The 26,930-nt window shown below is 37.4% G+C and overlaps 1 protein-coding gene across 5 annotated transcripts in view; it reads left to right on the top strand.

Annotated features, from left to right (window-relative positions):
• Positions 1–20,701, top strand: part of MAP3K2 (mitogen-activated protein kinase kinase kinase 2) — a 112,196-nt gene extending 91,495 nt beyond the window's left edge. For all 5 annotated transcript variants that reach the window (XM_019718001.2, XM_019718000.2, XM_074334513.1 and 2 more), the window contains 3 exons: positions 1,534–1,663; positions 10,074–10,251; positions 11,585–20,701. In XM_019718001.2, coding sequence (XP_019573560.2) covers positions 1,534–1,663; positions 10,074–10,251; positions 11,585–11,810 — 534 coding nt within the window. In that variant the 3' untranslated portion in view covers positions 11,811–20,701. The remainder of the gene's footprint in view (positions 1–1,533; positions 1,664–10,073; positions 10,252–11,584) is intronic.
• The last annotated feature ends 6,229 nt before the right edge of the window (positions 20,702–26,930 follow it).

Here is a 26,930-nt window from a genome sequence, read left to right as displayed (position 1 = left end):
TATTACTTTTACACACACACACACACACACACACACACACACTTCTTAGCTGGCACAGTGCTTCCCAACACATTCCAGTTGTTCACGCTGACGAAGATAACATTTTATGGTACACAGAGGGGAACAGACTATACTGTTGGATCTGTTAGAACCATAGGCCACTGGTCCTGCTCCCTGAGGGCTTAGAAGGTCCATAAGTCCATCACTCATTTGCAGCCTGCAAGTATTTGGGGCTTATTGGTTGGAGAGCTCAGTTCTGGCTATGTTATTTTGTGTATTACTACAAGGAGAGGCACAATAAGTAGACTGAGCAAACAAGCCACATCGACTAATAGATGTGGGTGGTTGGCTGCTGGGTTCCCTCACTGCTGAAGGCTTTCTGTATGTGTTTGCAAGTTTGGGTCAGCAGGATGCAGCTTGCTGTCCCTTCAGGGATGGCTCATGCATAGTGGACATAGCAAGTGGTTAAATATGTAAAATCCAAGGACCTACTTTATATGACAAAGTACACAGTTTACTGAAATTCAAGGAAACACAGAAACATTTGAATATATTGCTGTTTAAAAGGAAGATTTTGTCCCTCAGGAAGCATTTTATTTCCATCTTTTAAAGTGGTTGCTTATTCATCAGATTTGCACACTGGAATCAGGGAAGCTTTTGCAAAATTCAAGTGCTTGTGTCTTATCTCAGCCTGATTTCAGCATTCTCAGAGATGGCACCTCATTCTGCCTTAAAAATACTTAAGAAAATTTGAAATTCCTCTTTAATGTATTTTCTTATGTTTTGAACTAGAATGTTGAGTATATAAAGGAAAATCTTAAAAATCTCATATGTGTTCTGATTTTCCAACATACCCATTCTTTTTCCTGAGAAGTAAATTAGCAGATATCAATAAAACTGTTTTAAAAACAGAATAAGAAAATACTACATAAAAGTAAAGTAGGACATATGTAGAAGAGCCAGTAGGAAAAACAAAAATATATTCAGGGCAAAAAAGAACCAGTGTAAAAGTACTGGAGAATTTTTAAAAACACAGTTGTAAGGAATAGGAGATAGAACCAACATAGTCATAGAAACAGGGTATCTGTCAAAAAATAGTTTCAAAGACTTCCTTCAGCTGTGACCCATACTGTTCCACAGTTCTAATCATGGAATATAGTAGAGTTGTATGAGTATGGCATATAACGTCCTTACTGAGAATTCCTGTGCTTCCCAACTAAAACCTCCCACTCTTGAACTAGGATTCTTTTAAAAACTCAGATTTTTTTTTTTTTATGCTTTGTGATTTTCTTTTTTTTAAAAGTTTATTGGGGTGAAAATTGTTAGTAAAATTACATAGCTTTCAGATGTACAATTCTGTATTACGTCATCTATAAATCCCATTGTGTGTTCACCACCCAGAGTCAGTTCTCCTTCCATCACCATATATTTGATCCCCCTTACCCTCATCTCCTGCCCCCCTCCCCCCAAAAACAGATTTAATAATGGTTTTCATTTCAAACCATACCATAGTTTTCTTTTGTTTTCTTTTAGGGATCAATTAAGGACCAATTAAAAGCATATGGAGCTCTTACTGAGAATGTCACTAGGAAATACACCCGTCAGATTCTTGAGGGTGTTCATTATTTGCACAGTAATATGATTGTTCATAGAGATATCAAAGGTAAGTAATGAGGTGTTTTTTTTTAAGTTCACAGCTTTTTGTGAATGTGGATGAGACAAGTGATATGATTAAGAAATTTAACATTTAAATTAATACATCTACCTTTAAAATACCATAGGAAAACAATTCTGCTTTATCAGTGACTCAGTCAATTTTCCAATTAGTCCTGATGTTCAGTTCTCCACAACTGAGTAGGTCCCCTGTGGGAATCAATAAAGTTCAAATGGTCATAAAAATGAGACCATGTTTCCATGTACAGAGCATAAGCATTAGAATATAGTGGTTAAAAGAAGGGGTTGTGACTCCAGGTGGCCTGATTCCAATTTGGGCTTTATCTGTCAGTAATGGTGTGACCTTGGACAAGACACATGATTTCTCTATGCCTCAGTTCCTCCTCGTTAGGGAGGCTGATAATAGTATCTAACACATAAGATTCTTGTAAGGACTAAATGAGTTAATGTATATAATATGCTTGAAACAGTGCCTGGTACCTAGAAAGCATTCAAAAGTTAATTATGATGACAACATATTTTATGTTGAGATTATATTTAACTAAAGCCATTGGAATGGATGTCATTACCTAGGGAGGGAGTAAGAAGAGAGAAGAGAGCCTAAGACTGAGCTTTGATGAACTTCAACTCAGTTAAACTCGCTGTTTAAAACTCACCTGTTTTTAGGGATCAGGTATGTAAGGTAAGTGCATGAAGAAAGACAAAAGCGAGTGGTAGAGATGTGTAAAATTTGAGAGTGGTTAAAACTCTGTACTGTAAAGCATACTTGGGGGTTTGATTCTATAAAAACTGAAGTTTGGTTCTGTAAAAATTAGGTTGTGATCCCAAATCACTTCAATCAATTGATAAGAATAATCAATACACGCAGACATACATAAATAATAAATAAAAAATTATTTTTTATTGGTCTTTCTGGGGGCTCTTACGAGTCACCAGCTCCTTCCTTCCTGTGGTGAGCCACACCCTGAATATGGCCGTGTTCAGGCTGAAGGGAACGTTCCCGTTTCTGGTGCTGGAGTAGGATGTGCTGCAGGATGCCTGAGCCAGGTCACATGTCCTAGGATGGGGCTTCCTGGGGAGGCGAAGAGAATGTGAGGACACTCATGGCTCATTATCTAAAAGAATAGGAGTTGTCTTTATTTCAAGATCTATCCAGCTTAGGCAGACCTCAAAGGTCAAGTACAAAAGCTGATAGTTTAAGAAACCACACGGAAATTATTTGAATGTGAATTACTTGATTAGGAATGATCTCTGTTCAAGCCAGTTCTCTAGCATTCATAAGGAGACAAGGTGAAGGAGCTGGGGGGAGCTACCCCCAAGCGGATCCTTTTAACCTTGCCAGAAATAGTGATGAATCATATTGGTAAAATGAGGAGGTTGCAAACAAGCTGACTTAAAAGCATCATAGGACAAATGTATTGCTAGGAGAAAAATAAGATATAAAATTGGATATGCAACGTGATCTTAGGTTTATAAAATTAAAGTATGACTTAGAAGAAAAATTTCCATATGATTAACAGTGGGTGTTTCCAAATGGCAGGATGAGTGATAATCATTTTCTTTGGCACACTTTTTACTTTTTCTGTATTTTCCAAATTTTTATAATGAGCAATTTTTAAATTGTGAGGGAAAAACAAAGATAGTTGTTTACTTTTAAGTTTAAACTCAGGAGTTCATAGTGCAACTTAGGATAAAAACTAATTGATCATTGTCACTTGGGACCCAACTCATTTTATAATAAGGTTTCTTTATTCTGCCCTTTTTAAATAAACTGCACCATTGAGAACCAAATAGTGGATGAAAGGAAATTGATCTTTGTGAAAGTATTTTGGCTAACAAATGAAGAAAGGATGATGGACTAGTTCCATTTTATAACCACTAAGGAATTAATAGGTATAAGCATTAAATATTGAGAGCTACTGACGTCACTAAAACAAGGACAGTCTAGCATTACATACTTTCTATCCTTAGAATATATTATCATCTATGAAATAGTTTTGCAAAAGAAAAGAAAGAGAACGAACCTGAGTCTGATCAAGCATGTAGATTCAGCTACCACATTTTAGAATTATAGAAAATATGTATCAGACAGGTGAGCATGTTAAATATGCCGCCTGGGGGTGGAGGCAGCTAATCTAGATCATATGAAAGCGAAAGCTACAGGCCAACAACTTAGATTTTTTTCATAAGTTGCAAAGGAAAATAAAAAAGATTAGAGGGAACTCTAGGAAAGACATAAAAGATATCATTGAGTCTCAACATATGGACGTTATTTGGACTCGGATGTATTTTAAAAAACTGTAAACTCTGAATATATACTTAACCTTATTAAGGAGTTATGTATCCATCCTCTTAGGTATAGGAAGAGTCCTTATTTATTTTTTTACAGTGAAAAATTTTTATGTTTAGAATTAGCCAGCTGGACTCAATTTAGATGATCTCAGTTTTGTTGGCAACATCCAAAGCATCATAGTCAGGAGCCAGTCGAACATATGCCTTCTGTCTCCATCAGGCCTGATCAGGGTGTTGACCTCGACACCCACAGTGAACACAAGTGTGTTGTCTTTTTATCTTCTTCACGGCCGACTCTGTAGTTAGGGGGGACCTTGCTGATGTACAGTGATCAGGCTTGTTTCTCCCGGGGGCGCCCTTCCCAGGATATCTGGGCTGCCTTCGGAGCCGCAGTGCCTTGGGCCCTCAGAAGGTGGGTGATGTGGGGGTCTTTTCTTTCTGTGGCTGTGGATGCCTGTCAGCACTGTTCTCTTTGCTTCCAAAGCCTTTGCTTCGGCTTCGGCTTTGGCTTTGGGAAAGACAGGGGCTTCCTTCTTCGCATTCAGCGCCATCTTCATGAAAAGGCAAGAGTCCTTTTAAAGATATGTACTGAACTATCTACTGATCATGATGGCTTGAATTTGCTTCTAGTATGTGAGGCGGGAAGGATGGAGTGGTTGGCAGAGTGGTTGGGGACGATTTTCCAGATGGTTGTTGGGGCTGGGGAATGGGTATTATCCTATTCTACCTGCTTTTGTGTATGTTTGAAAAATCTCCCTAATAGCTTCCTTTTAAGGTATCCAAAATAAGTTTTTTGTTTGTTTGTTGTTGTTTTTTAATTTTATTCGGGAATATTGGGGAACAGTGTGTTTCTCTAGGACCCATTAGCTCTGTCATCCTTCAATCCAGTTGTAGAGGGCACAGCTCAGTTCCAAGTCCAGTTGCCATTTTCAATCTTTACTTGCAGGTGGCTCAGCCCACCATCCCATGTGGGAATTGAACCGTCAACCTTGTTGTTGAGAACTTGCGCTCCAACCACCTGAGCCATCCAGCCGCCCCTCTAGCAGCTCGTTGTCTTCAATCTAGTCGTGGAGGGCGCAGCTTACTGGCCTATGTGGGAATCGAAACAGCAACCCTCTTGTTCAGAGCTGGCACTCCAACCAACTGAGCCATCTGGCTGCCCCCAAAATAAGTTTTAAAAAATTAGAAAATTGCTCTGGGTGGTGAACACACAATGTGAGATATAGATAATGTATTATAGAATTGTACACCTGAAATCTATGTAAGTTTACTAAAAATTGTCAACCCAATAAACTTTAATTTAAAAAAAATTAGAAAATTGTATTGGGAACCTGGCTACACATTTTCTCTTCAGACCTTTGTATGGATGGGCATTGGTTCAACATTGGTGATTACTCTGCAGGATAGCTTCCCCTATCTGTGACCTGCCTGGACTGTTCCTTCCCAGCTCCTAGCCAGTAAAATCTGGCTTGTTTGTTGTCCTTCCCTGGTTAAATATTTTAGAGATAATGTTTTGTTTTTGTTTTTTGACAGAGTCCTTCTTTAAGTGTTGCTCAGTGGGAGATGTTAAATAGGGTAGATAACCGTGTTTCCCCGAAAGTAAGACCCAGCCAGACCATCAGCTCTAAATGCATCTTTTGGAGCAAAAATTAATATAAGACCCAGTCTTATTTTAATATAATACTGGGTGTTATAAGACCAGGTCTTTATAATAAAATAAAATATAATATAATATAATATAATATAATATAATATAATATAATATAATATAATATGTAATACCGAATCTTATTAATATTTGCTCCAAAACACACATAATAATATAATATAATAATATATAATACCAGGTATAATATAATATATAATATAACATAATATAATACCGGGTCTCTTACTAATTTTTGCTCCAAAAGACACATTCAAGCTAATGGTCCGGTTAGGTCTTATTTTCGGGGAAACACGGAGGTATTGTTTTAAAGACACTGGTACTGTGTCTCCCTTAGGCTTGTGGCATACAGAGAATAGATCCTGTGCCCTCCCTTGGAGAGAGGCTCAGGAGTTTTTTGGGAGAACTGAATGCCAAGTACAGAAGCTCACGGTGGGGATGGACAGTCCATAGTCTCTCCAGTCTATAATGTAGCCTCTCTCCACTATTCACTCTTCTTCTTAGAGACCATTAAAAAAAAAAAAATAGGACAAACAAGGATTTAAAAACAAAAACAAAAACATGGTTAAGGTTACAGAAGACTTAAAAATAAGAATTGGGGGCCTGCCCGGTTGCTCAGGCGGTTGGAGCTCCATGCTCCTAACTCCGAAGGCTGCCAGTTCGATTCCCACATGGGCCAGTGGGCTCTCAACCACAAGGTTGCCAGTTCGATTCCTCGAGTCCCGCAAGGGATGGTGGGCTCTGCCCCCTTCAACTAGGATTGAACGTGGCCCCGTGTGGCGAGCCAGCCGCCACGAGTCGAACGGTTCCTGAAAAGGGGAGTGGGAATGAAAGGAGGCACTCACACATATGCTAATGCGGCCGATCTTCAGTGGTCCTGAAGCACCAGGTTTATTTTCTCTGCTGAATTTATACCTTTTGAGTACGTGCAAGCTCACAATCACAAAAATGCATTACATCATTAACAGGTGATTTTTAACTTTTTCCCAGAAACTTACATAATCATTGAAACTCCCCAAAACGATTGTCCCATGACAGAATCCATCAATTATCCTGATTAGCATCACTATGTCTTGAAACTGGCCGTTCCCACTTCATACCTCAAATGGTTTGTAAGCACCCTCCAGGTGCAGGCAAAAACAATGCCGCAGGAGCAAAAACCGGTTATACATTAACTGAGCCATTAAGGCTTGCAATTAGCTGTAACCATGGCTCCCCACAGCCCCGTGAACTGAGCTGCCTCCGGGTGGCTCAGTTGGTTGGAGCGCATCCTCTCAACCACAACGTTGCCAGTTCGATTCCTCGACTCCCACTTGGGATGGTGGGCAGCGCCCCCTGCAACTAAAATTGAACACGGCACCTTGAGCTGAGCTGCTGCTGAGCTCCCAGATGGCTCAATTGGTTGGGGTGCGTCCTCTCAACCACAAGGTTGCCGGTTAGACTCGCTCAAGGGATGGTGGGCTGTGCCCCCTGCAACTAGAAAAACAGCAGCTGGACCTGGAACTGAGCTGCGCCCTCCACTGCTAAGACTGAAAGGACAATTTAAAGCTGAACGGCACCCTCCACAACTGAGATTGAAGGGACAACAACTTGACTTGGAAGAAAAGGCCTGGGGGTGCACGCGATTCCCCAATAAAGTCCAGTTCCCCTTCCCCAATAAAATCTTTAAAAAAAAAAGAATTAAAGTTTAAAAATTAAAATTAGATAAGTTAATATAAATTACTTTTTTAAAAACAGGTAGTTTATAGGAAAAGTTAAAAATCAGCATAGAGGGGTGGCCAGATGGTTCAGTTGATGAGAGCACAAGCTCTCAACAATAAGGTTGCCGGTTATTCCTGCATGAGATGATGGGCTGCTCCCCCTGCAACTAAGATTGAAAACGCTGACTGGACTTGGAGCTGAGCTGTGCCCTCCGCAACTAGACTGAAGGACAATGACTTGGAGCTCATGGGCCCTGGAGGGACACACTGTTCCCCAATATTCCCCAATAAAATTTATTTCTTTTTTAAAAGGAGAGACTAGAAATAATTTATATAAGACAGAAACTAGACTTATAATCCCAGAAAAAAAGATTGAGTTTAAAAAATGATAGAGGAAAGTAGAGAATAAAAAATAAATGAACTTAGTGCCTGGACCTTCGTTTCTGATACCATTCTCCATTAAAGGGAGCTAGGGCTCCTTGGAGAAATGGCTGATTCTAGGATTGGGGCAGGAAATACACAAGTTGAGCCTGAAGCATCTAATAGTGATGAAAATAAGCAAATGCTAAACAAACAAAAAACAAAACCAAAGAAGAACACAGCGATTGGGGTATAACGAAGGGACACAGGAGCCAATAGAAAGAGTTCTCAATGGCTAAAGCTGGAACTTTAGCAAAAAAAACAAAGCAATGATATTGTTTTATAACCCAAGATATAAAATAAATATCCATGTTCATACTCATAAATGAATGGTTGAATAAATAAATGGAAGAGAGAAGACAAATCTCCTGGGCAGAATCATTCCAAACAGCATGGGGCATAACTCCTGACTCCTTAACTGTGGGCTGCACAGAGTGAACTTCTCCTAGAGCACAGCATGGAAGGGAGTAGAGGAACTTCACAGTGGAGAATTCAGCAAACACTAAAAGCCAGACGATCAAGGTCAGTTTATAATAAATAAAATTAAAAGTTTATTATCAAAGTAAATGAAATTTTAAAACAGCTCAAACTTGCTTAGAAGAGATTTAAAATATATAGAAATTGAGAAGTAAAATTAATATAAAGCAAAACCCAATATTAAGAAAAACTGTAAAATGTAAGGTAACTAAGTTATAGCATGGGGGGAAATACTAGAACTTTATTTCTTTTTTTTAATTACAGTTGATATTCAGTATTATATTACGTAGTTTCAGGTATATAGCAGTGGTTACACATTTATATAACTTATGAAGTGATGGCCCAATAAGTCTAGTACCTACCTGGAACTATACACAGTTATTACCATATTATTGACTATATTCGCCATGCTGTACTTTACATCCCTGTGACTGTTTTGTAACTGCCAATGTGTACTTCTTAATCCCTTCCCCTTTCTCCCCAACCCCCTCCCATCTAGCAAGCATCCGTTTGTTCTCTGTATAAGTCTATTTCTGTTTTGTTTGTACCTTTATTTTGTTTTTCAGATTTCACATATAAGTAAAATCATTTGGTATTTGTCTCTGTCTGACTTATTTCACTTAGCGTAATACCCTCTAGGTCCATCCATGTTGCAGCAAATAGTAAGATTTTATGGCTGAGTGGTATTCCGTTGTATATATGTACCACTTTTTCTTTATCCAGTCTTCCATTGATGGGCACTTAGGTTGCTTCCATATCTTGGCTATTGTGAATAGCGCTGCAGTGAACATAGTGGTGCATATATCTTTTCAAATTAGTGTTTTGGATTTCTTTGGGTAAATACCCAAAAGTGGACTTAATTGGTGGGTCATAAGGCAGTTCTATTTTTAATTTTTTGAGGAACCTCCATACTGTTTTCCATAGTGGCTGCACCAATCTGCAATCCCACCCACAGTACACGAGGGCTCCCTTTTCTCCACAGCATCTCCAACACTTGTTGATTTATTTATGGTGGCCATTCTGACAGGGGGAGAGGTGGTATATCGTGGTTTTAATTTCCATTTCTGTGATGATTAGTGATGTGGAGCATCTTTTCATGTCTATTGACCATCTGTATGTCCTCTTTGGAGAAATGTTTATTCAGGTCATCTGTCCATATTTTAATTGGATTGTTTGTTTTTTGGTGTTAAGTTGTTGAGTTCTTTATAAATTTTGGATATTAACCCCTTATCAGATGTATCATTGGTGAATATTTCATTCAGTAGGATGCCTTTTAATTTTGTTGATGGTTTCCTTTGCTGGAGCAAAAGTTTTTAGTTTAATATAGTCCCATTTGTTTATTTTTCTTTTGTTTCCCTTGCCCGAAGAGACATATCCAAAAAAATATTACTGGTGAAAGTTTTGATTATTAAGGTCCCTCAGGAAGTTCCTTCTCATGGGAATCAGCTTCAACCATGAGCTTCTTGCTTTATGACAGAAAAACTGGGCCCGAGAGTCTGCTGTTGCTCCCCATTCTTCTCTGGGCTTTAAATTCTTGGCCCTTTCCCCTGTCTCTTTTTTTTCATTCTCACCTCCCACCACACCAGTCCTTTTCAGTGAGAGAACCTTCTTCGGTTCTAAAGCACATACCTGATTAAAAATTCAGTGTTCATGTAGTAAAACCCCTAATGAGCTCTGACTGTGTGACTGGCATTGTGACAGGTACTGTTCGGATGATGAAAAGCAGCCTAGTTTTGGAGACAGATTGAAGAGTCTACTAAATCTAGTTCTCTGCCATTGTTCTTTTATATTATATTCCAAACTGCCAACAAAAATAATGAAATGAAGGTATTTCTTATTTTTAGGAGCAAATATTCTACGAGATTCAACAGGCAATGTCAAACTAGGAGATTTTGGGGCCAGCAAACGGCTTCAAACTATCTGTCTTTCGGGTACGGGAATGAAGTCTGTCACAGGCACGCCATACTGGATGAGCCCTGAAGTAATTAGTGGAGAAGGCTATGGCAGAAAAGCAGATATCTGGTAGGTTTTGATGCGGGTTTTGCCTGAAAACACCTGCCTTCTTACTTATTTCTACCCAGGATGCAAATTACTGAGCCAGATTTCACCTGCCTTTTGTAGTTTTAAAATAGGGTGTCAGGATTACAAGAATTAATATTGTAATTCTGCCTCTTTGAAGCTTAATCAGTGACTGAATAAGTATAGTTCTTGAACCTGTCTTCCGTCTTTAGGAAAGATTTCGTCTTAAGCAAACTTCAGCATTAGAAAACTGTCTTCATTTTATTTCCCTGAAGAACTTTAAAAATAATTAATCTTTACTGTTAGTCTCTTATAATTCAGTTAATCTTAATTGCCTAATAATTTTAAGTTAGAACATAAAATGGGCATTTCTTACTTCCCACCAGAAAAGTTTTTAATTTAAGATACTCGTTTTAGAACCTAAAGGCAAACCAAGAATTTCTTATGTTTGTATTTGTAAGATAAAGACAAAAGAATTATATTTAATGTCAGGTTAGAGAATTACATACAAGTAAGAATTATAAAATGAATAATGTTCTTTGCTTAACCATTTGAGTCAGGTCTTACATTGGGGTTTATTTTCATTGATTTTTATATTTAAATTACAATCTTATATAATTACAGCCCTTTAAGGAAACAAAGCTTGAAATCAAGTCATGTTTATGATGTGTGACAGTTATGTTCGTGAACTTGTTGCAACAGTGTTGCTAACCTTTTTTTGGTATCAGAGGGATTATTCATTATGAATTTGTACCAGCAGGACAAACAGTTAACCAAGTTTACCATTTGGAAATGCTGAAAAGGCTGCGTGAAAAAGTTAGACCTGAAATTTTGTCCAACAGTTCATGGCTCTTACATCACGACAATGCACCACTCACACGGCACTGTCTGTGAGGGAGTTTTTAGCCAGTAGACAAATAACTGTATTGAAACACCCTCCCTACTCACCTGATCTGGCCCCCAGTGTCTTCTTCCTTTACCCGAAGATAAAGGAAATATTGAAAGGAAGGCATTTGGATGACATTCAGGAGGACATCAGGGGTAATACATTGACAGCTCTGATGGCCATTCCAGAAAAAGAGTTCCAAAATTGCTTTGAAGGGTGGACTAGGCACCGGCATCAGTGCATAGCTTCCCAAGGGGAGCACTTTGAAAGTGACCGTAGTGATACTCAGCAATGAGACATGTAGTACTTTTTCTAGGATGAGTTCACGAACTTAATTGTCTTACCTCGTAAGTGTATATAGACCTCACTCTTAATTCTTGTTTTGTAGTTAACTGGCTTTCTTTCATGGTAATATTGTTTATGTAATGTATTTATAAAATTTCTTTTTAGGAGTGTGGGCTGTACTGTGGTAGAAATGCTAATGGAAAAGCCTCCTTGGGCGGAATTTGAAGCAATGGCTGCCATCTTTAAAATTGCCACTCAGCCAACAAATCCAAAGCTGCCACCTCATGTCTCAGACTATACTCGAGATTTCCTCAAACGGATCTTTGTAGAGGCCAAACTGAGACCTTCAGCTGATGAACTCTTAAGGCACATGTTTGTGCACTATCACTAGCAGCCTGTAACCTCTCCTGTGCCTCTACCTAGCTCCCATCTTCATTCACCTTCTCTCTGACTGCACTTTTCTTTTTTATAAAAAAGAGAGATGGGGGAGAAAAAAGACAAGAGGGAAAATGTTTCTCTTGATTCTTGGTTAAATTTGTTTAATAATGATAGTAACCTAAATTTTTTATATTTAATCTTATTTTCCCTTACAAGAACTTGAAACTTTTTTTTTTAATTTTTATAATGTACTGATGTGGTTCAGAGAGATAAAGCACTTTAGTACATAGTCACTCTTTTTAGTACAAACAAATCATTTAGAATACCTAAAGATTGTAGAGTCTTTCCCTGTGTCACTCACAGATTGGTGGTGATGGGGAGACATGGAAAAGGAGAACAAAATGATGCATAGTTTGTAGTTTTTAGTGATAGTATTTAAAATAGATCCTCATTTGTGGGGTTGAGCCCTAAACATCAGTTTAGGCTAGGTACTCAACTTGAAGAATATAGGTTCCTTCTTATATCTGTATTCTTTAGATCCTGACCTCTGTTTACCAAGCTTTTTGCTCAGTATGAATCTTGATAGCAAATAGGAATCTCTAAGAGGTATGTTTATTTGTTAATCCTAACCAGTGTAGAAAGCAAATATACCATAGAAGATCCATGTTACTGGAATCTATAAACCTTGAGGGATAGATTTCTGGTTTGTTTTTTGTTTTTTTTAAAGATGCTACCTTGTTTTAAAACAGATGCGGAAAGTCAATTGAGCAAATCCAAATTAAAAGACAAAAGGAGTTTGCTCTAATTAAATGTGTGAACAGAAGAGACCACGCTTGCCAATCAATGGAAATAATGAAAAGAAGAACTAAGTATTGTTTAGTGTATTTTAAACTATGTTCTTTACCTGAGGGAGAAAGTCCTAAAATTAAGGGAAAGGAGAAATAATCAAAATAATGTATACTATATCTTCCTATTTCTAGCTCCCGATTCCCCATAGATGACATTTTTTTAGGAACTAAGAGTTTAACCTGGAGTATCCATAAAGCTACTGTGAATTTAAAAACAAACAAACAAAAAAACCCTTGTTTTGGGATCACAGAATACTAAAGCATCGTAAAAACACACAAAAAAACAGCTTATTATGTAAAACAGTGCTTCATAAAGGTGGTGTGGGGCTAATTTCTCTTGTCATTTGGTAATACTTGGAGGCATTTTTGGTTGTCACAAGTGGGAGGATGCTAGTAGCATCTAGTGAGTAGAGGCCAGGGGTGTTGCTCAGCAACACACTGTGTGCAAGGACAGCACCTCCCACCACCCCCAGCATCCCCAACAAAGAATCATCCTGCCCCAAATGTCAAAAGTGCCAAAGTTGAGAAACCTTGCTGTAAAGAGCAGCCCCAGTTATAAACTGATAATAGCCATTTACAAAGCAAGTTCCTTGTAAAAAGTAAATTTCAGAGAGAAAGTAATGTAATGCATAATGAGGGTTTTACAAGAGCATACAGCATTATTTCAAGTCAAGAGAGAATGATCTCAACAGCAAATGGCAATCCATTTCTTACTAGCAGCCATATTGCACCCAAATCAGTAACTTCCATTTTAGAAACAAAGTGAATTTAAACATGGAGCTTATTGAACTCAGCCATCTGTATGTATTCTTTCCTCAATAGTCAATTGATAATTGTGGGGAAAGAAAAGCATATCAAAACAAAGTATTAACTACTTATAGGAAGGTTAAAAACTGTCAGGAATTTCTAGTATAATGTATCCACTGAGAGCAAGAACATTGAATGGAAGGGGACAGCTGGGAGAATTCCACTATCTCTAATGGACTTGTGCTACTGAAAAACATGAATGATATCAGTAATTCGGCCACTTGCGGTTTTTCAATATATTAAAGCAAGTGCTAAGTACTTTATTTTTAAAAATCTAGAAAACAGTAGTCTTCCTGGAGGCCCTAAATATGATGTCTTTCATGGGATTCACAGGAGACTCGGGTATTTTGTTTCCTGCCAAAAGGTATGCTCTTTGGGGACTCTTGTAAAATACTGTAGATCTTGGTTTGCTGTTCCTATCTGGCATTCCCCGTAGGAAATTTGAAATTCCACTAGATAGTCTCAGAAGAAGTCAGCACAAACATGGTTGTCAAAGCTTCTTCCATACCCTTCGAATCAAAGGAAGCAGTTCACCAGGAAGCATACGGCCCCCTTCCCCTGGAAAATCAACTGTCACATTTTGTGCCATAAACACAGTCCCCAAGGATATGGATCTATTATAATTTCTTTATCTTTTATGAGTGAAGGCATCTCTTCTACTTGAACAAGATCATGGTCTCTGGACCAGTAGGCTTTTCCTTTGTTTCTTTGTCTTGTGTGGTTGTGATTTCCTTTTGGCTCATTTTTGGTCTGGCAGGGTAACCAGCAGTGCAGAATATGAGACAGATGCTCTTTAGGGAGACACCTTGGGAGGCTATGACCCAAAGCAAAACTGTTTGCTTTTTTCACTCTCTTCTTTTTAAATGCTATAGAAAATAAAATCACCTTAAAAGGAACTACTACTTAAACACTGCTGCAGAAGAATTGTGTTTTATAAGAAAAATATTATTAGCTATGGGAAAATATTGTTCTTTATATAAAGACTTAAAAATAAGACTAATAGTTTACAGAGTTATTATATAAAATGTGATGTGAATTTATTTCAAACAAGTTGTAATGGTACCAAAAACCACAATAGAAGTTAATATATATAGAAACTACTAGAACAAAAAGCTTGAAGTGGGGTGAGGTGTGGAAGACCAAAAATAAATTTAAAATATAAAATTTTAAAAGGAAACACAGGGGCAGTTTGATATAACTCTCCAATTTTTTCTTTGTAATAATGGTATGGATCAACAAATGAAATTTGAACTTTTGAAGATGACTCTAAATGTGTTTTACTTTTTAAATGCACAAATGATTGTTCTATACTGTACTGTTTCTTTGCTGAGGCTGGCAAGTGGCCAGACTGCTGACTTTGTGCCTTTAATACGCATCTGCTTGACCGCGGCAGACGTTCGGTGCTGGAGAAGGTCCACAGCAGTCTCACGTGTGCTTTGCAGGAAGTCTCCTCCTTAGGCCTTGAGAGATTGAAAATGGCATCACTTAGGTTTGAGCCAATATAAGATCTTCTACATTGCAAATAAAGTTTATTGAATAAAAGGTTGAAAAATATAATGACTGATGGAAATGCTGATGGTTGGTAATTCTTTAAAATGTATTTAAAAGTATATAGCCTTTGAAATTTTCAGTGTGATTATCTGGAAATTTTTTCAATTTTCCTCATGTACAAAACATGTTTCTAACTAAAAAAATGGTTTAAGACTGTTGCCTTAGAAAGTTTTAAAAAATATAATCAACCTTACATATTTATATAAGAGGTCAAAATGCACAGGCTGAAGTATAAAAGTTAAAACTTACTTTAGAGTGAATTGAATTGTCTTTCACTTGAAGTTTTTATGTTACTCTCAATAGAAACTACATAAAAAAAAAGGTGAAATTCTTTGTTTAGAGTAGCTTTTTGCTGCTTCACCTCTTCCATATGTCAGGTCTGGTCTGTAGTATTTCTGAGATGGAGTTGTTATAAGATACGTGAAATCATTAAGAGAGTCAAAGGGACAAGCAGGCATGGGTGCAGAAGCAGGATGTGTGCCACGTGCATTCCCATTGGCCCGTGGCAGAGCTCTGTGCCAGCCATGTCATTAGGGACCAGCAGCTTCATGTAAAAGCACTTCCTCTCATGTATAGGAATATGTCAATTTCTTTTGTAAAAATAGGCTGAATCTTTTCCATTTGCCACAATTGTGGCTCATTGTATTGGGCACTAAATTAACTTATCCTTAAGGAGGTTGTGACCTGTAGGAGGAAACATGGGTAAACAGACATTTATTTTATGGCATACCCAAACTCTGGAAGTTCAGCACTGACGTTTTAAAATGTTACTGTTTTTTTTTTATGATGTGAGGGGAAAGCAATTTTGGGTAATTATTGGCTGTTATAAACTAAAATGTCAATAACAACAGGGGTAAAAGTATCCCCAAATGAGAGGGACCTCCGTAGGTCAGGCAGCCTCTTACAAAACCCAGCCTCAGCTTGAAGAGCTTCAGTGGTGGAGGAGCCTTTCTTTATTTCAGTGTTTTTTCCTGCTGTTTTTTTTTTAAAGGAAAAAAATACTGTCTTTTGGTCTAAATTGCTAAAATACCCAAAACATTTGATAGAAATTGAATTCTGTCACCAGTGTTATTTGTACTAAGATCAAGACAATTTCTTGAGACCTAATTTTTTAATATTAAGTTTGATCTTTGTTACAAATGTAATGTTCATATTTATTTGAATTTTAAGATTGGTTAAATGTTAATGAAAAGCAATTTATTATTAATTTTTGGTAGTGCCTTTTTCTCTGTATGCCTTAATTTTATTTTATATCAATAATAATTCAACTTACCCACCTAAATGAAGGTTTTTCCCCAAAATCAGTAGCTTCAAGAGTTGATTGGGCCTTAGACTGTGTATTGGCCGTTAAACGTTTCTTAAAGCCTGCTTCCTCCTACCCTTTTCTACCTCTTTTTTTTTTCTTTCTTTGTTTTTTTTGTTAGAAGACAAACGTTAGCAATAGTCTGTGATAGGCACAGGGCAGCCTCCATTAGATGTGAACTCCTAAGATGAGGATAGAAAGAGGTATTCTGATTCTAAAGAGACACAGTAAATTGTTTTCCAGGTTGATTACTTGATTTTCAATCTCATGGACACTGCCCAGATTCTTTGTATATCACGGTTCAGTTATGATTTCATAGCAGAGCTAGAATGGTTGTTTTTGCCCTAAAGAAGTTGTTTAAATGGTTTACAAATGTTAGGGCAATGAGTCTTGGGGCAGTGAACAAGAAAGCCAGGGACAGCAAATTCTAACCTAACATTTTGACTGAAACTCTAGCTTTTCTGTGAAGTGTGTGTGTGTGTGTGTGTGTGTGTGTGTGTAGTTGGGGCAAGGGAAGGAAGAAAGGAAAGGTACGAATGTTCAGGTAGATTAGTCTGTGTCCTTGAAAGAACAGCTCACATGTGTATGACCTACTGATGATGGGTGCGTGTAATCGTCGGGTAGGAACGCCAGCACATTTCCCAGCAGTAACTTGTACAAATGTGATTGTTTAATGACGGTATTTATTGTACTTGGCCAAGCTCTTGGTTACTAAAAGCAGATTAAAATTGAATTTGTATGTGTGTATAATAGCTTATATATAACCCTTAAATAGAAAGTAATTGATTTTGCATACCGTGTTTCCCTGAAAATAAGACCTAACCAGGAAATAAGCCCTAGCGTGATTTTTCAGGATGATATCCCCTGAACATAAGCCCTCATGCGTCTTTTGGAACAAAAATTAATGTAAGACCTGGTCTTATTTGGGGGGGAACACGGTAGATCTTCATGAACTCTTTGGAATAGAAATTTCACCAGATGTTATCCAAACAAGCTTTCTTAGCTTACCAAGTTCAAAGGAAGCTATCTCATCCCTCTTGGTTGGCTAGGGAAGGCGTGCTATGAAGCCACCGCTGCCACTTCACAGTTGTCTTTAGCTGAGACTTGACTTCTGCCACAGGCTGGAGAGAATGTGACAGTAGGCATGGGAAGTGTCAGCCAGCCAACCATTTCAGAGCTGTAGATGGTAATGAGCTCCTGGGGAGTCTAGAGAATCTGCTCAGTCACAGTGAGAGCGGACGTGGTGGTTTTGGTTTCCTTTGAGAAAGTTGAGGGAGTAGTCATAGCTACAATAAAGAAAAAAATGAATTTTATATGTTGCCTGCATATAGTCTTTTATGTAATTCTTCATATTTTTCATAATTCTGCATTTTAATTTAAAGTAATGTATCTTTGTTAATAACAGCAAAGGCATTCAATCAGTGAGTACTCTTACTCCCTATGTCTGATTACTTCTGGTTTGTATTCACAAGCTGTATTCTCAGAATCACTTCAAACCAAAGCTTTCATATTCTGTGCACACACACCACAATGATTAGCATTGTTCATTCTGCCCAGCTCTAAGCTAATAGTATAAAATGATAAAGAGGGTACTAGTAGAATCTGTATCTTAATCTATCCTTCAAGTAAAAGGACAGGTACTCAGTGTTTGCATTAAACACACAGAATTTGCTTCAGTGATTATGGACGTATACAGACATTACAAACTTGAGCTTGTACGTGTGCCAGTCTTGTTAACGTCAGTTGTCCATGGGTGCGTATGCATATACATTGACATATGATGCTTCAGATTGTTGGCGTACTTTCTTCCTAGTGTCTTAATGTTTATGAACTTGTGCTTGACTTGAGGGGCATTTCAGGAAGGCTGTGAAGAAAAGCAAATTATAGATTCATGTCTGCTTTGTGCTATAGACATTTTGGAACATAAGGAAGAGTCTGCTCTCCAGTATACACGCAAAGTTTATCTCCAAATAAGGATTTCTGAGTCCCTTAATGCCAGTTGAGAACAGTAAAGTTTGTGACTGTACTGAAAAGCACTTTTGTGTTCATTAATTTATTGCTTTTTAGAAGTTATTTTTTAAAAGCATATGTGGTGATTTTAGTATTAGCATTACTTGGAGTGGAGAGGTAAGTTAACAAAATTACATCTTAAACTCTAGTAGTTACTTAGGCTCCAAAATGAATTCGACATATTCTCATTTTTCCAAAGACTGTTTTTCTTCCTAGAATAAGTAGAGATGGCTTATTCTATTTGAGCTGAAAAGCTTTTGGGCAAAAGAGAGTAGGCCAAACCCTTGCAATATATACCCTATTCAAGCGAAAGTACAGTGTCTAAGAATAAGAACACGTCTTTAAACACAACTGATTGTTTTTAATACAATCTTAATCAGTAAAAGGTTTACATTTTTTCTATTGCTGTTGGTTTTAAAATTTGCTACCCTGCATTCTGAAATATTATAAAAGAGTTAATACCAAAAATACTTTTAATGTCTAACATCTCTTACATTTCACATGGTTCTTTTTATTCAAATATCATTGTAAATAAAAGTAAACTTGGGTAAATTTGAGAATAAACTTTAATTGTTGCAAACTGTGATTGTCAATTTGTAAATTCACCGCTTGACCTAATAATGTACATTTTTTAATGTAGCCATTAAATTCTTTATATTTAACCTATTAGTTTCTCCCTGTAAATGTTTTTAATCTCAGTTGAATGCTGGGCAGTGTATAATTATGTACAAATGTGTTTCTTTCCTATCAAGGTTGACTTTTTTGCACAGTTTTGGAAATGTTTAATTTGTACACTGATTCACTATGACCAATAATTGTTGGTGGGTGTGTGAGCACCCTGAGTGCGTGCATTGAACTACTGTCTTGTCTCTACGTTTTCGCTTCAAGATGTAGCCATCAATAACTGCACTGCTGTTACAGACTTAAGTGGACCCTCTTGCTTTTACAAAGTATATTTATCTATGGTTCTTTCTTTGTGGAGGAACTCAGGAGTTCAACATCACTTTCTGATTTTTAGGTATTCTAAACTCCACGACTAAGTTCAAAGTATGCTTGCAACTGCCTATCAGGGGGATGTGTGTGTGGAGATGTCTTTTTTCTGTCTGTAGGCACATGTATATATCCCAGTAATTTCTTATTTTCATTTAATTTCTACATTTTTATGAACTTGTTTTATAAGGGCACTGTTTAGTTAGAATAATTAAATATATATACAAAAGCTTTCTGAGAGATTATTTACTATATGAATATATTTTCAGCTGGCTGATCAAAAATATTTTTTTAATTTTGTTTTTAACCATTCAAAATGTGTTTGTATTTCCAGAATTAGATGCAAACTTAGATAGTAATTAACATACTCTTGCAAGGAAGAGCATGAATTCTCTCTTGAGAACTCTCTGAAATGCAAATTAAAAGGAAAAAAAATAGGTTTTAAGCAGTAGCAAAAACACACTGTCCACTAAAACGGCCTTTCAATTCTCAGAGCAATGAAAAAATTTGAGAAACTGAGTTGTCTTGAAGAGAGACAAGATTTTTATATCTCCAGTTTCTGTTGGCCGGTCCTACTGTTGTTTTTTAATGTTTCTATTGTTCTACCCCAAAGATTTCAACTCTCAGTTTTTTTCTTACTGGGCAAGGTCAAACCTCGTGTGTAAAACAATACGTTCATATATTGTGATTCTCTGTAATTGACTACAAATTGGTTTAAGAATGTCCAAACATAATTGTGTGTCTTTACACTGTACTGTGTATGTTTAAGTAACTGGCAGAAAATAAAAAAAGGAAATTACATTTCCGATCTGACAACGTTATTGTACTTAAGGAAAACCTTGTTTTTAATATGCAGTACCATGTGAAATTACTTGTGTTAGGAATAAAGTCCACTGTTGAAATGAATGTCACTAAGCTTAATATGTTACAAGGAGCCGGTATGATTAGGAAAACCTACCAGAAGCCACATACAGTGTGGTTTGTGCCACATATCATGCATATTTTGACTTTGTGTTGTTGATTCAAAATTGTGCTTGTAAAAATGTATAAAATTTCTGAGTTTTACAGTTTTTATGGACTTGTTTTTTCTTGCTGGTAAATAGCTTTTAAAAAAAATCTAACGTGAAAGAAACCATGTTTATATTTTGTTAGTGATCAATGACCTTGTTTATATATGGAAATTTGTATATTGTTGGCACACATCTTTGTTTAGATTTATCATGCATGAAGGCCTGCAATAATTAACACAATGAAAATTGCTTTTTCTTACATGTTAGTTCATTTTTTGAAAGATTGGTGCAAAGGGTTACTCTAAGTAACCTGCTGGACTATGGAATGAATATAAATGAATGGCACTTTGAGTGTTAATAAAGCTGGTATTTATTTCCACTGTTACTAGTTTCTCCAGATCTGTTCTTGGACACAGTGCTTTTGCAGTTGTTCTTCCTTTGCCTGAACTGATCACTTTCTAGGAGATCAAGCACAGACTAGTCTAGAAACATTGCAACTAAATCCACGGTATAAATCTGTAATGTCCTACCCAACATGCTCTGGCATATCTTTTTCTGGATGCTTTGATTACCCAAATTAAAAGCAGCAAAAACAAAGCCTACTGTCGAAGTGTAAGGCATGGATATTTCCACAGCATTGGAGATCATTAAATATTTTCAGATAGAGGACAATTTAGCAATGCCAAATCAAAAGCCTCAGAATCTTGTGTATCTTCTGACCCAGCAATTCTGTATCTAGGAATTAATTCTGTGGAAATGGCTGCAGAGGTCCTAAGATACAGTTAGAAAAGCCCCAAATTGATGTTCTGTATGTCCAACAATGGGGACCATTGTAACAAAGGAGCGCAAACTGGTTGGTTTATAACAACAGAAATTTATTGTCTCAACTCGAGGCCAGAGGTCCAAAATTAAGGGGTCGGCATGGCCAATGCTCCCTCTGAAACATGGAGGGGATCCGTTCTTTCTTCCTCCAACTTCTGGTCGCCCCAGGCTCCTTGGCTCATGGCAACATAACTCCAATCTCTGCTTCTGTCTTCACATGGTACTCTCCCTCTGTGTGTGTGTGTCTCTTTTTTATAAGGACACCAGTCACGCTGGATGAGGGCCCACCCAATGACCTCATTTTAACTTGACTGTACGGATCCTATGTCCAAATAAGTCACATGCTGAAGTACTGGGGGTTAGTACTTCGAAATATCTTTAGGGGATAACAAACGCATTGTACGAGTAGTTTGCCCAATGGCCCCTAAAAACTCACACCCTTCCCACATGCAAAATACATTAACCCCATCCCACCATAGTCCAGTCTTAATCATTCCAGCATCGCTCTATAACATTACATCTAAACGTCATCAACTCAAATCTCCATCATCTAAATCATTCAGCTCAATTACAGGTAAGATCTGGGGTATGATTCTTGCTAGAGCAAAACTCCTTTTCATTTGTGAATCTGTAGGATAGGTGTCCATCTTAGCAGACAGAAATCAGAAGGAAAAAAGGGGACTGGGTCCCAAGCAAGTCTAAAACCTAACAGGGCAGATTGCATTTGGTTTTCAGACTTGAGGAAAATCCTCATTGGCTCCGTGCTCTGTCCTGAGGAGCCCATTGAGGTGATGGCCCAAAGAGTCATCAGACCTGCACCCTGAGCCTGTCCCTTCAGGACCATGGTGGTAGCAACAGCTCTGCCGGCCTCCGCCCTGCCCTGAAGTCATTCTTCCTTTCCTTGAAGGGTAACATGTCTGCAGCCAAATAGCCTTGTCAGCCCCTTTCCTGCCTGCAGAGTCCCAGAAGTCTGACACCTTCCTTCATTTAGTCTCACCTCTGTCCCCTGCCAACCTGCCAGGGTTTCTGCTGACATAGTTGATGGCATCCATAAATCCCAAGCCTAATAATCTGTTTAGCAAATAGTTTGCAGCCACACCCTCATTTTTTTCTCCAGAGCCTTCTTTCCCATTACTTGTATGGATAGGCTGAGAATTTTCCAAGTCTTCAAAATCTGGTTCCTTTTTGCTCAACAATTTCTTCTTCAGTTTATCTTTTTACTCTCACATTTTATTAATAGTAGCAACGAGAAATCAGGCCAAACCTTCAGCTTTTGCTTAGAAATCTCAGCTAAACATCCAATTTCATCCCTTAGAAGTTCTTTCCACGCAACAGAACACAATTCAGCTAAATTCTCTGCCACTTTATAACAAGGATCACCTCTCCTTTAGTTTCCAATAACATTTCTCATTTCCATCTGAGTGCTCAGCAGAATCACCTTTAATATCCATGTTTCAATTCAACAACAAAGTAACAACCCAATTGAAAAATGGGCAGAGGACCTGAAGAGACATTTCTCCAAAGAGGACATACAGATGGCGAATAAACATGAAAAAATGCTCAACATCACTAATCAGAGAAATGCAAATAAAAACCACAATGAGATATCACCTCACCCCAGTCAGAATGGCTATCATCAACAAGACAAATAGTAACAAGTGTTGGAGAGGCTGTGGAGAAAAAGGAACCCTCATGCACTGTTGGTGGGAATGCAGATTGGTGCAGCCACTATGGAAGGCAGGATGGAGGTTCCTTAAAAACTTAAGAATAGAATTACCATATGACCCAGCAATCCCTCTCCTGGGTATCTACCCCAAAAAATCTGAAAACATTTATACATAAAGACACATGTGCTCCAATGTTCATTGCAGCTTTGTTTACGGTGGCCAACACATGGAAACAACCAAAATGTCCTTCGACAAATGAATGGATAAAGAAGTTGTGGTATATATACACAATGGAATACTATTCGGCGGTAAGAAAAGGTGATATAGGAACATTTGTGACAACATGGATGGATCTTGAGAGTATAATGCTAAGCGAAATAAGTCAGACTGAAAAAGTAGAAAACCATATGATTTCACTGATATGTGGTATATGAACCAAAAACAACAAAAGAACAAGATAAACGAAGGAACAAAAACTCATAGACACAGACAACAGTTTAGTGGTTACCAGAGGGTAAGGGGGGAGGGGGGCTCTAGAAGAGGGTAAACGGGGTCTAATATATGGTGATGGAAAGCGAACTAACTCCTGGTGATGAACACACAATGGGATTTATAGATGATGTAATACAGAATTGTACACCTGAAATCTATGTAACTTTACTAACAGTTGTCACCCCAATAAATTTTAATTAAAAAAAAATCCATGTTTCTAGCAACAGTCTCTTCAAGGCACTCGAGGCTTTTTCTATCATGCATCTCAAAACTCTTCTAGCCTCTACCCATTACCAAATTCCAAAGACATTTTCACACTTTTGGGTATTTATTAAAGCAGCAGCCCACTTTCCTTTAACGAAATCTGGGGTAACATTCTCCAGAGGGGCAGGACTTCTGCATCGCAGTCTGGAGGCAGAATTTTGTTTTCCTTGGGAAACCTGTTTTTGCTCTTAAGGCCTTCAACTGATTGGATGAGGCCCACCCATACTATTGAATGTATTCTGCTTTACTTAAAGTCTACTTATTGTAAATGTTAATTATATATTAAAAAAATACCTTCACAGTAACAAATAACAGGATTTCCTTTTATCTCCTGGCCGAATACTATTCCATTGTATATCTATTTATTTATCTATCTATCTATCATCTGTCTCTTCCATTCACCCACGGACAGACACTCAGGTTGTTTTCACATCTTGGCTGTTGTGAATAATGCGGCAGTAAACATGGGAGTGCAGATATCTCTTCAATATCCTGTTTTCATTTTCTTTGGATAAACACCGAGGCATGGGATTGCTGGGTCATAAGGCAGTTCTATTTTTATTTTTTTGAGGAACATCCATACTATTTTCCATAGTGACTTCACCGATTTGCAATCCCACCAACTGCACAAGGGTTCCTTTTTCTCCACAGCCTCGCTAACATTTGTTATCTCTTGTATTTTTAATGATAGCCGTTCTACCAGATGTGAGGTGTTATCTCCCTGTGGTTTTGATTTACATTTCCCTGATGATTAGTGATGTTGAGAATTTTTTCATGTACCTGTTGGCCATCTGTATGTCCTCTTTGGAGAAATGTCTATTCAGTAACTCTGCCCAATTGTTAGTTGGATTTCTTTTAGTATTGGGTTGTATACGTTTTTAAATATATATATTTTGGATATTAATCCCTTATCAGATATATGGTTTGCAGATATTTATCCCCATTCTGTAGAGTGCCTTTTCATTTTGTTGTGCAAAAACTTTTAATATTCATATAATATTCAATTTATTTTTGCCTTTGTTCCTTGTGCTTTCGTTGTCATATCCAGAAAAACTATTGCAAAGACCAATGTCAAGGAGGCTTTTCCCTATATTTTCTTCTACAAGTTAATATGGTTTCAGATTTTATATTTAAGTTTTTAATCCATTTTGAGTTAATTTTTGGAGTGGTGTACGGTAGAGGTCCAATTTCATTCTTCTGCATGTGTTTATCCACTTTTCTGAACACATATATTAAAGAGAAATATTTTTTTAATTATGCAAATATTAGCCATTCTTCCTCATCACAACTTTCAGTAAAATTAACCAGATTTGGCAGTAATAGCTTAAAAAAAAGGACATGTGTTTAACCCAGTATTTCTATTTCTTGGAGTTTGCCTTAAGAAAATAACCAGGATAGAGTTAAACATTTATATTCAATGCTGTTCATCATAGAGCTATTTATAATAAGATAAATTGAAATGATCCCAATGCCCCCAAATCAGGGTTTCAGTAAATAAATTATGATACTGACATGCAATGGCAAATTAGTCATTAAACATTCATTTTAATGAGAGGTGAAAAAGCTTATGTTAGGAGGACATAAAATCATGTCAAAGTAACATCTTCATGGTGTAAAAATACCTACTCACGGTGGGGGGGGGGAAGCCTGGAAGAAAATAAACCAAAATGTAGATAGCTAGTGTATTACGTACGATTTAAATAGCCTTTGCTATGCGTTTCTCTGTGTTCCAAGATTTTTGAATGACATGTATTACTTTAATCAAAGAAAATACTAAAATGCAAAAGCCAGTTTTAAAGTTGTGGTTCCTCCACTTCTTGAGTAAGTGAAATTCATTTAGAGCAGGGACCACAAACCAATATACTGAAGGCCATTTAGCTGAGAACTGATTTCTAAATTGCAAATTCTGTGGCTCAGTCTTCAATTTGCTTAGCTGATCAGCAGCATCTTACACAGTCAATAAGTTCCTCCACCTCAAAATGAAGTTATGAAATGAGGATTTCCAGGATCCCTGATTTTCCTGTCTCGCTGCTCTCCAACTGATGCTGCCCGGTTCTCCCTCATCTTCCAGCCTCTTCACTGAAACGTTCTCAGACCTTTCTGTTACCTACAGTCATTCCCTAGGTAACCTCAATTAGTTCTACAGCTTCAACACCATAGATATGTTGACAATTCCCAAACATATTTCTAGGTCCCTGAACTTCAGGTTATCCAACTTCTTTGTTGACACTTCATTTGATTGTCCAATAAGCCACTTCTATGGATTGAATTGCATCCTCTCTACAATTCCTATATTGAAGCCCTAACCCATAATGTGACTGTATTTGGAAATAGAGCCTGTGAGGAGGTGATAAATGTTAAACGAGGTTATAAGGGTGGGGTCCTAATCTGCCAAAACTGGTACCCTTAGGTGAAGAGGAAGAGGCTCCAGAGAGCTTGTCCTTTCCCCAACCTCTATGTGAGGATACAGTGAGAAAGCCAGAGGGAGCCATCTGCAAGCCAGAAGGGGAACATGATCTTGATCTTGTACTTCCAGCCTCTATAACTGTGAGAAAATAAATTTCTTTTGTTTTCACACTTCACACTAAAATCACACTACCTGTGGTATTTTATTATTACACTGGAGCAGATTAATACAGCCACTCACATTCAATGTGTCTAAAACCACCCTTCATATTTGTACATCCCCTAAGGTATGTCATTTTTGCAGTTGCTCAGGCCAAAAATCTTGGAGTTATCCTTTATTCATTTCTCTCATTTTCTAGTCAGTCAGCAAATCCAGTTCTGGCTTTAAAATATATTCACAATGAAACTAGAGGTCATTACACCTGTACTACCCTAGTAAAGCAAGTGATTTAAAAAAAATTAAAAATTTTTTCAATTACAGTTGACATTCAATATTATATTAGTTTCAGGTGTACAGAATAATGGTTAGACATTTATATAACTTATGAAATGACCCCCCCATAAGTCTTGCAACCACCTGACAACATACATAGTTATTACAATATTATTGACTATATTCCCTAAGCTGTACTTTTATGTCCTCATGACTATTTTGTAACTGCCAATTTGTACTTCTAAATCCCTTCACCTTTTTCATCCAGCTGCTTAACCCTCCTCCCATCTGGCAACCATCAGATTGTTCTATGAGTTTGTTTCTGTTTTGTTTAATTTGTTCTTTAGATTCCACATATAAGTGAAATCATATGGTATTTGTCTTTCTCTGTCTGACTTATTTCACTTAGCTTATTACCCTTCGGACTATCAATGTTGCCTCAAATTGTAAGATTTCATTTTTTATGCCCAAGTAATATTCCACTGTACATATGTACCACAACTTCTTCATCAATTTGTCTTTTGATTGGA

Source organism: Rhinolophus sinicus, linkage group LG01 (genome assembly GCF_036562045.2).
Source record: "Rhinolophus sinicus isolate RSC01 linkage group LG01, ASM3656204v1, whole genome shotgun sequence".
Classification (NCBI taxonomy): domain Eukaryota; kingdom Metazoa; phylum Chordata; class Mammalia; order Chiroptera; family Rhinolophidae; genus Rhinolophus; species Rhinolophus sinicus.
The sequence above is the reverse complement of the archived record's forward strand: the minus strand, read 5'-3'. Positions and strand labels throughout refer to the sequence as shown.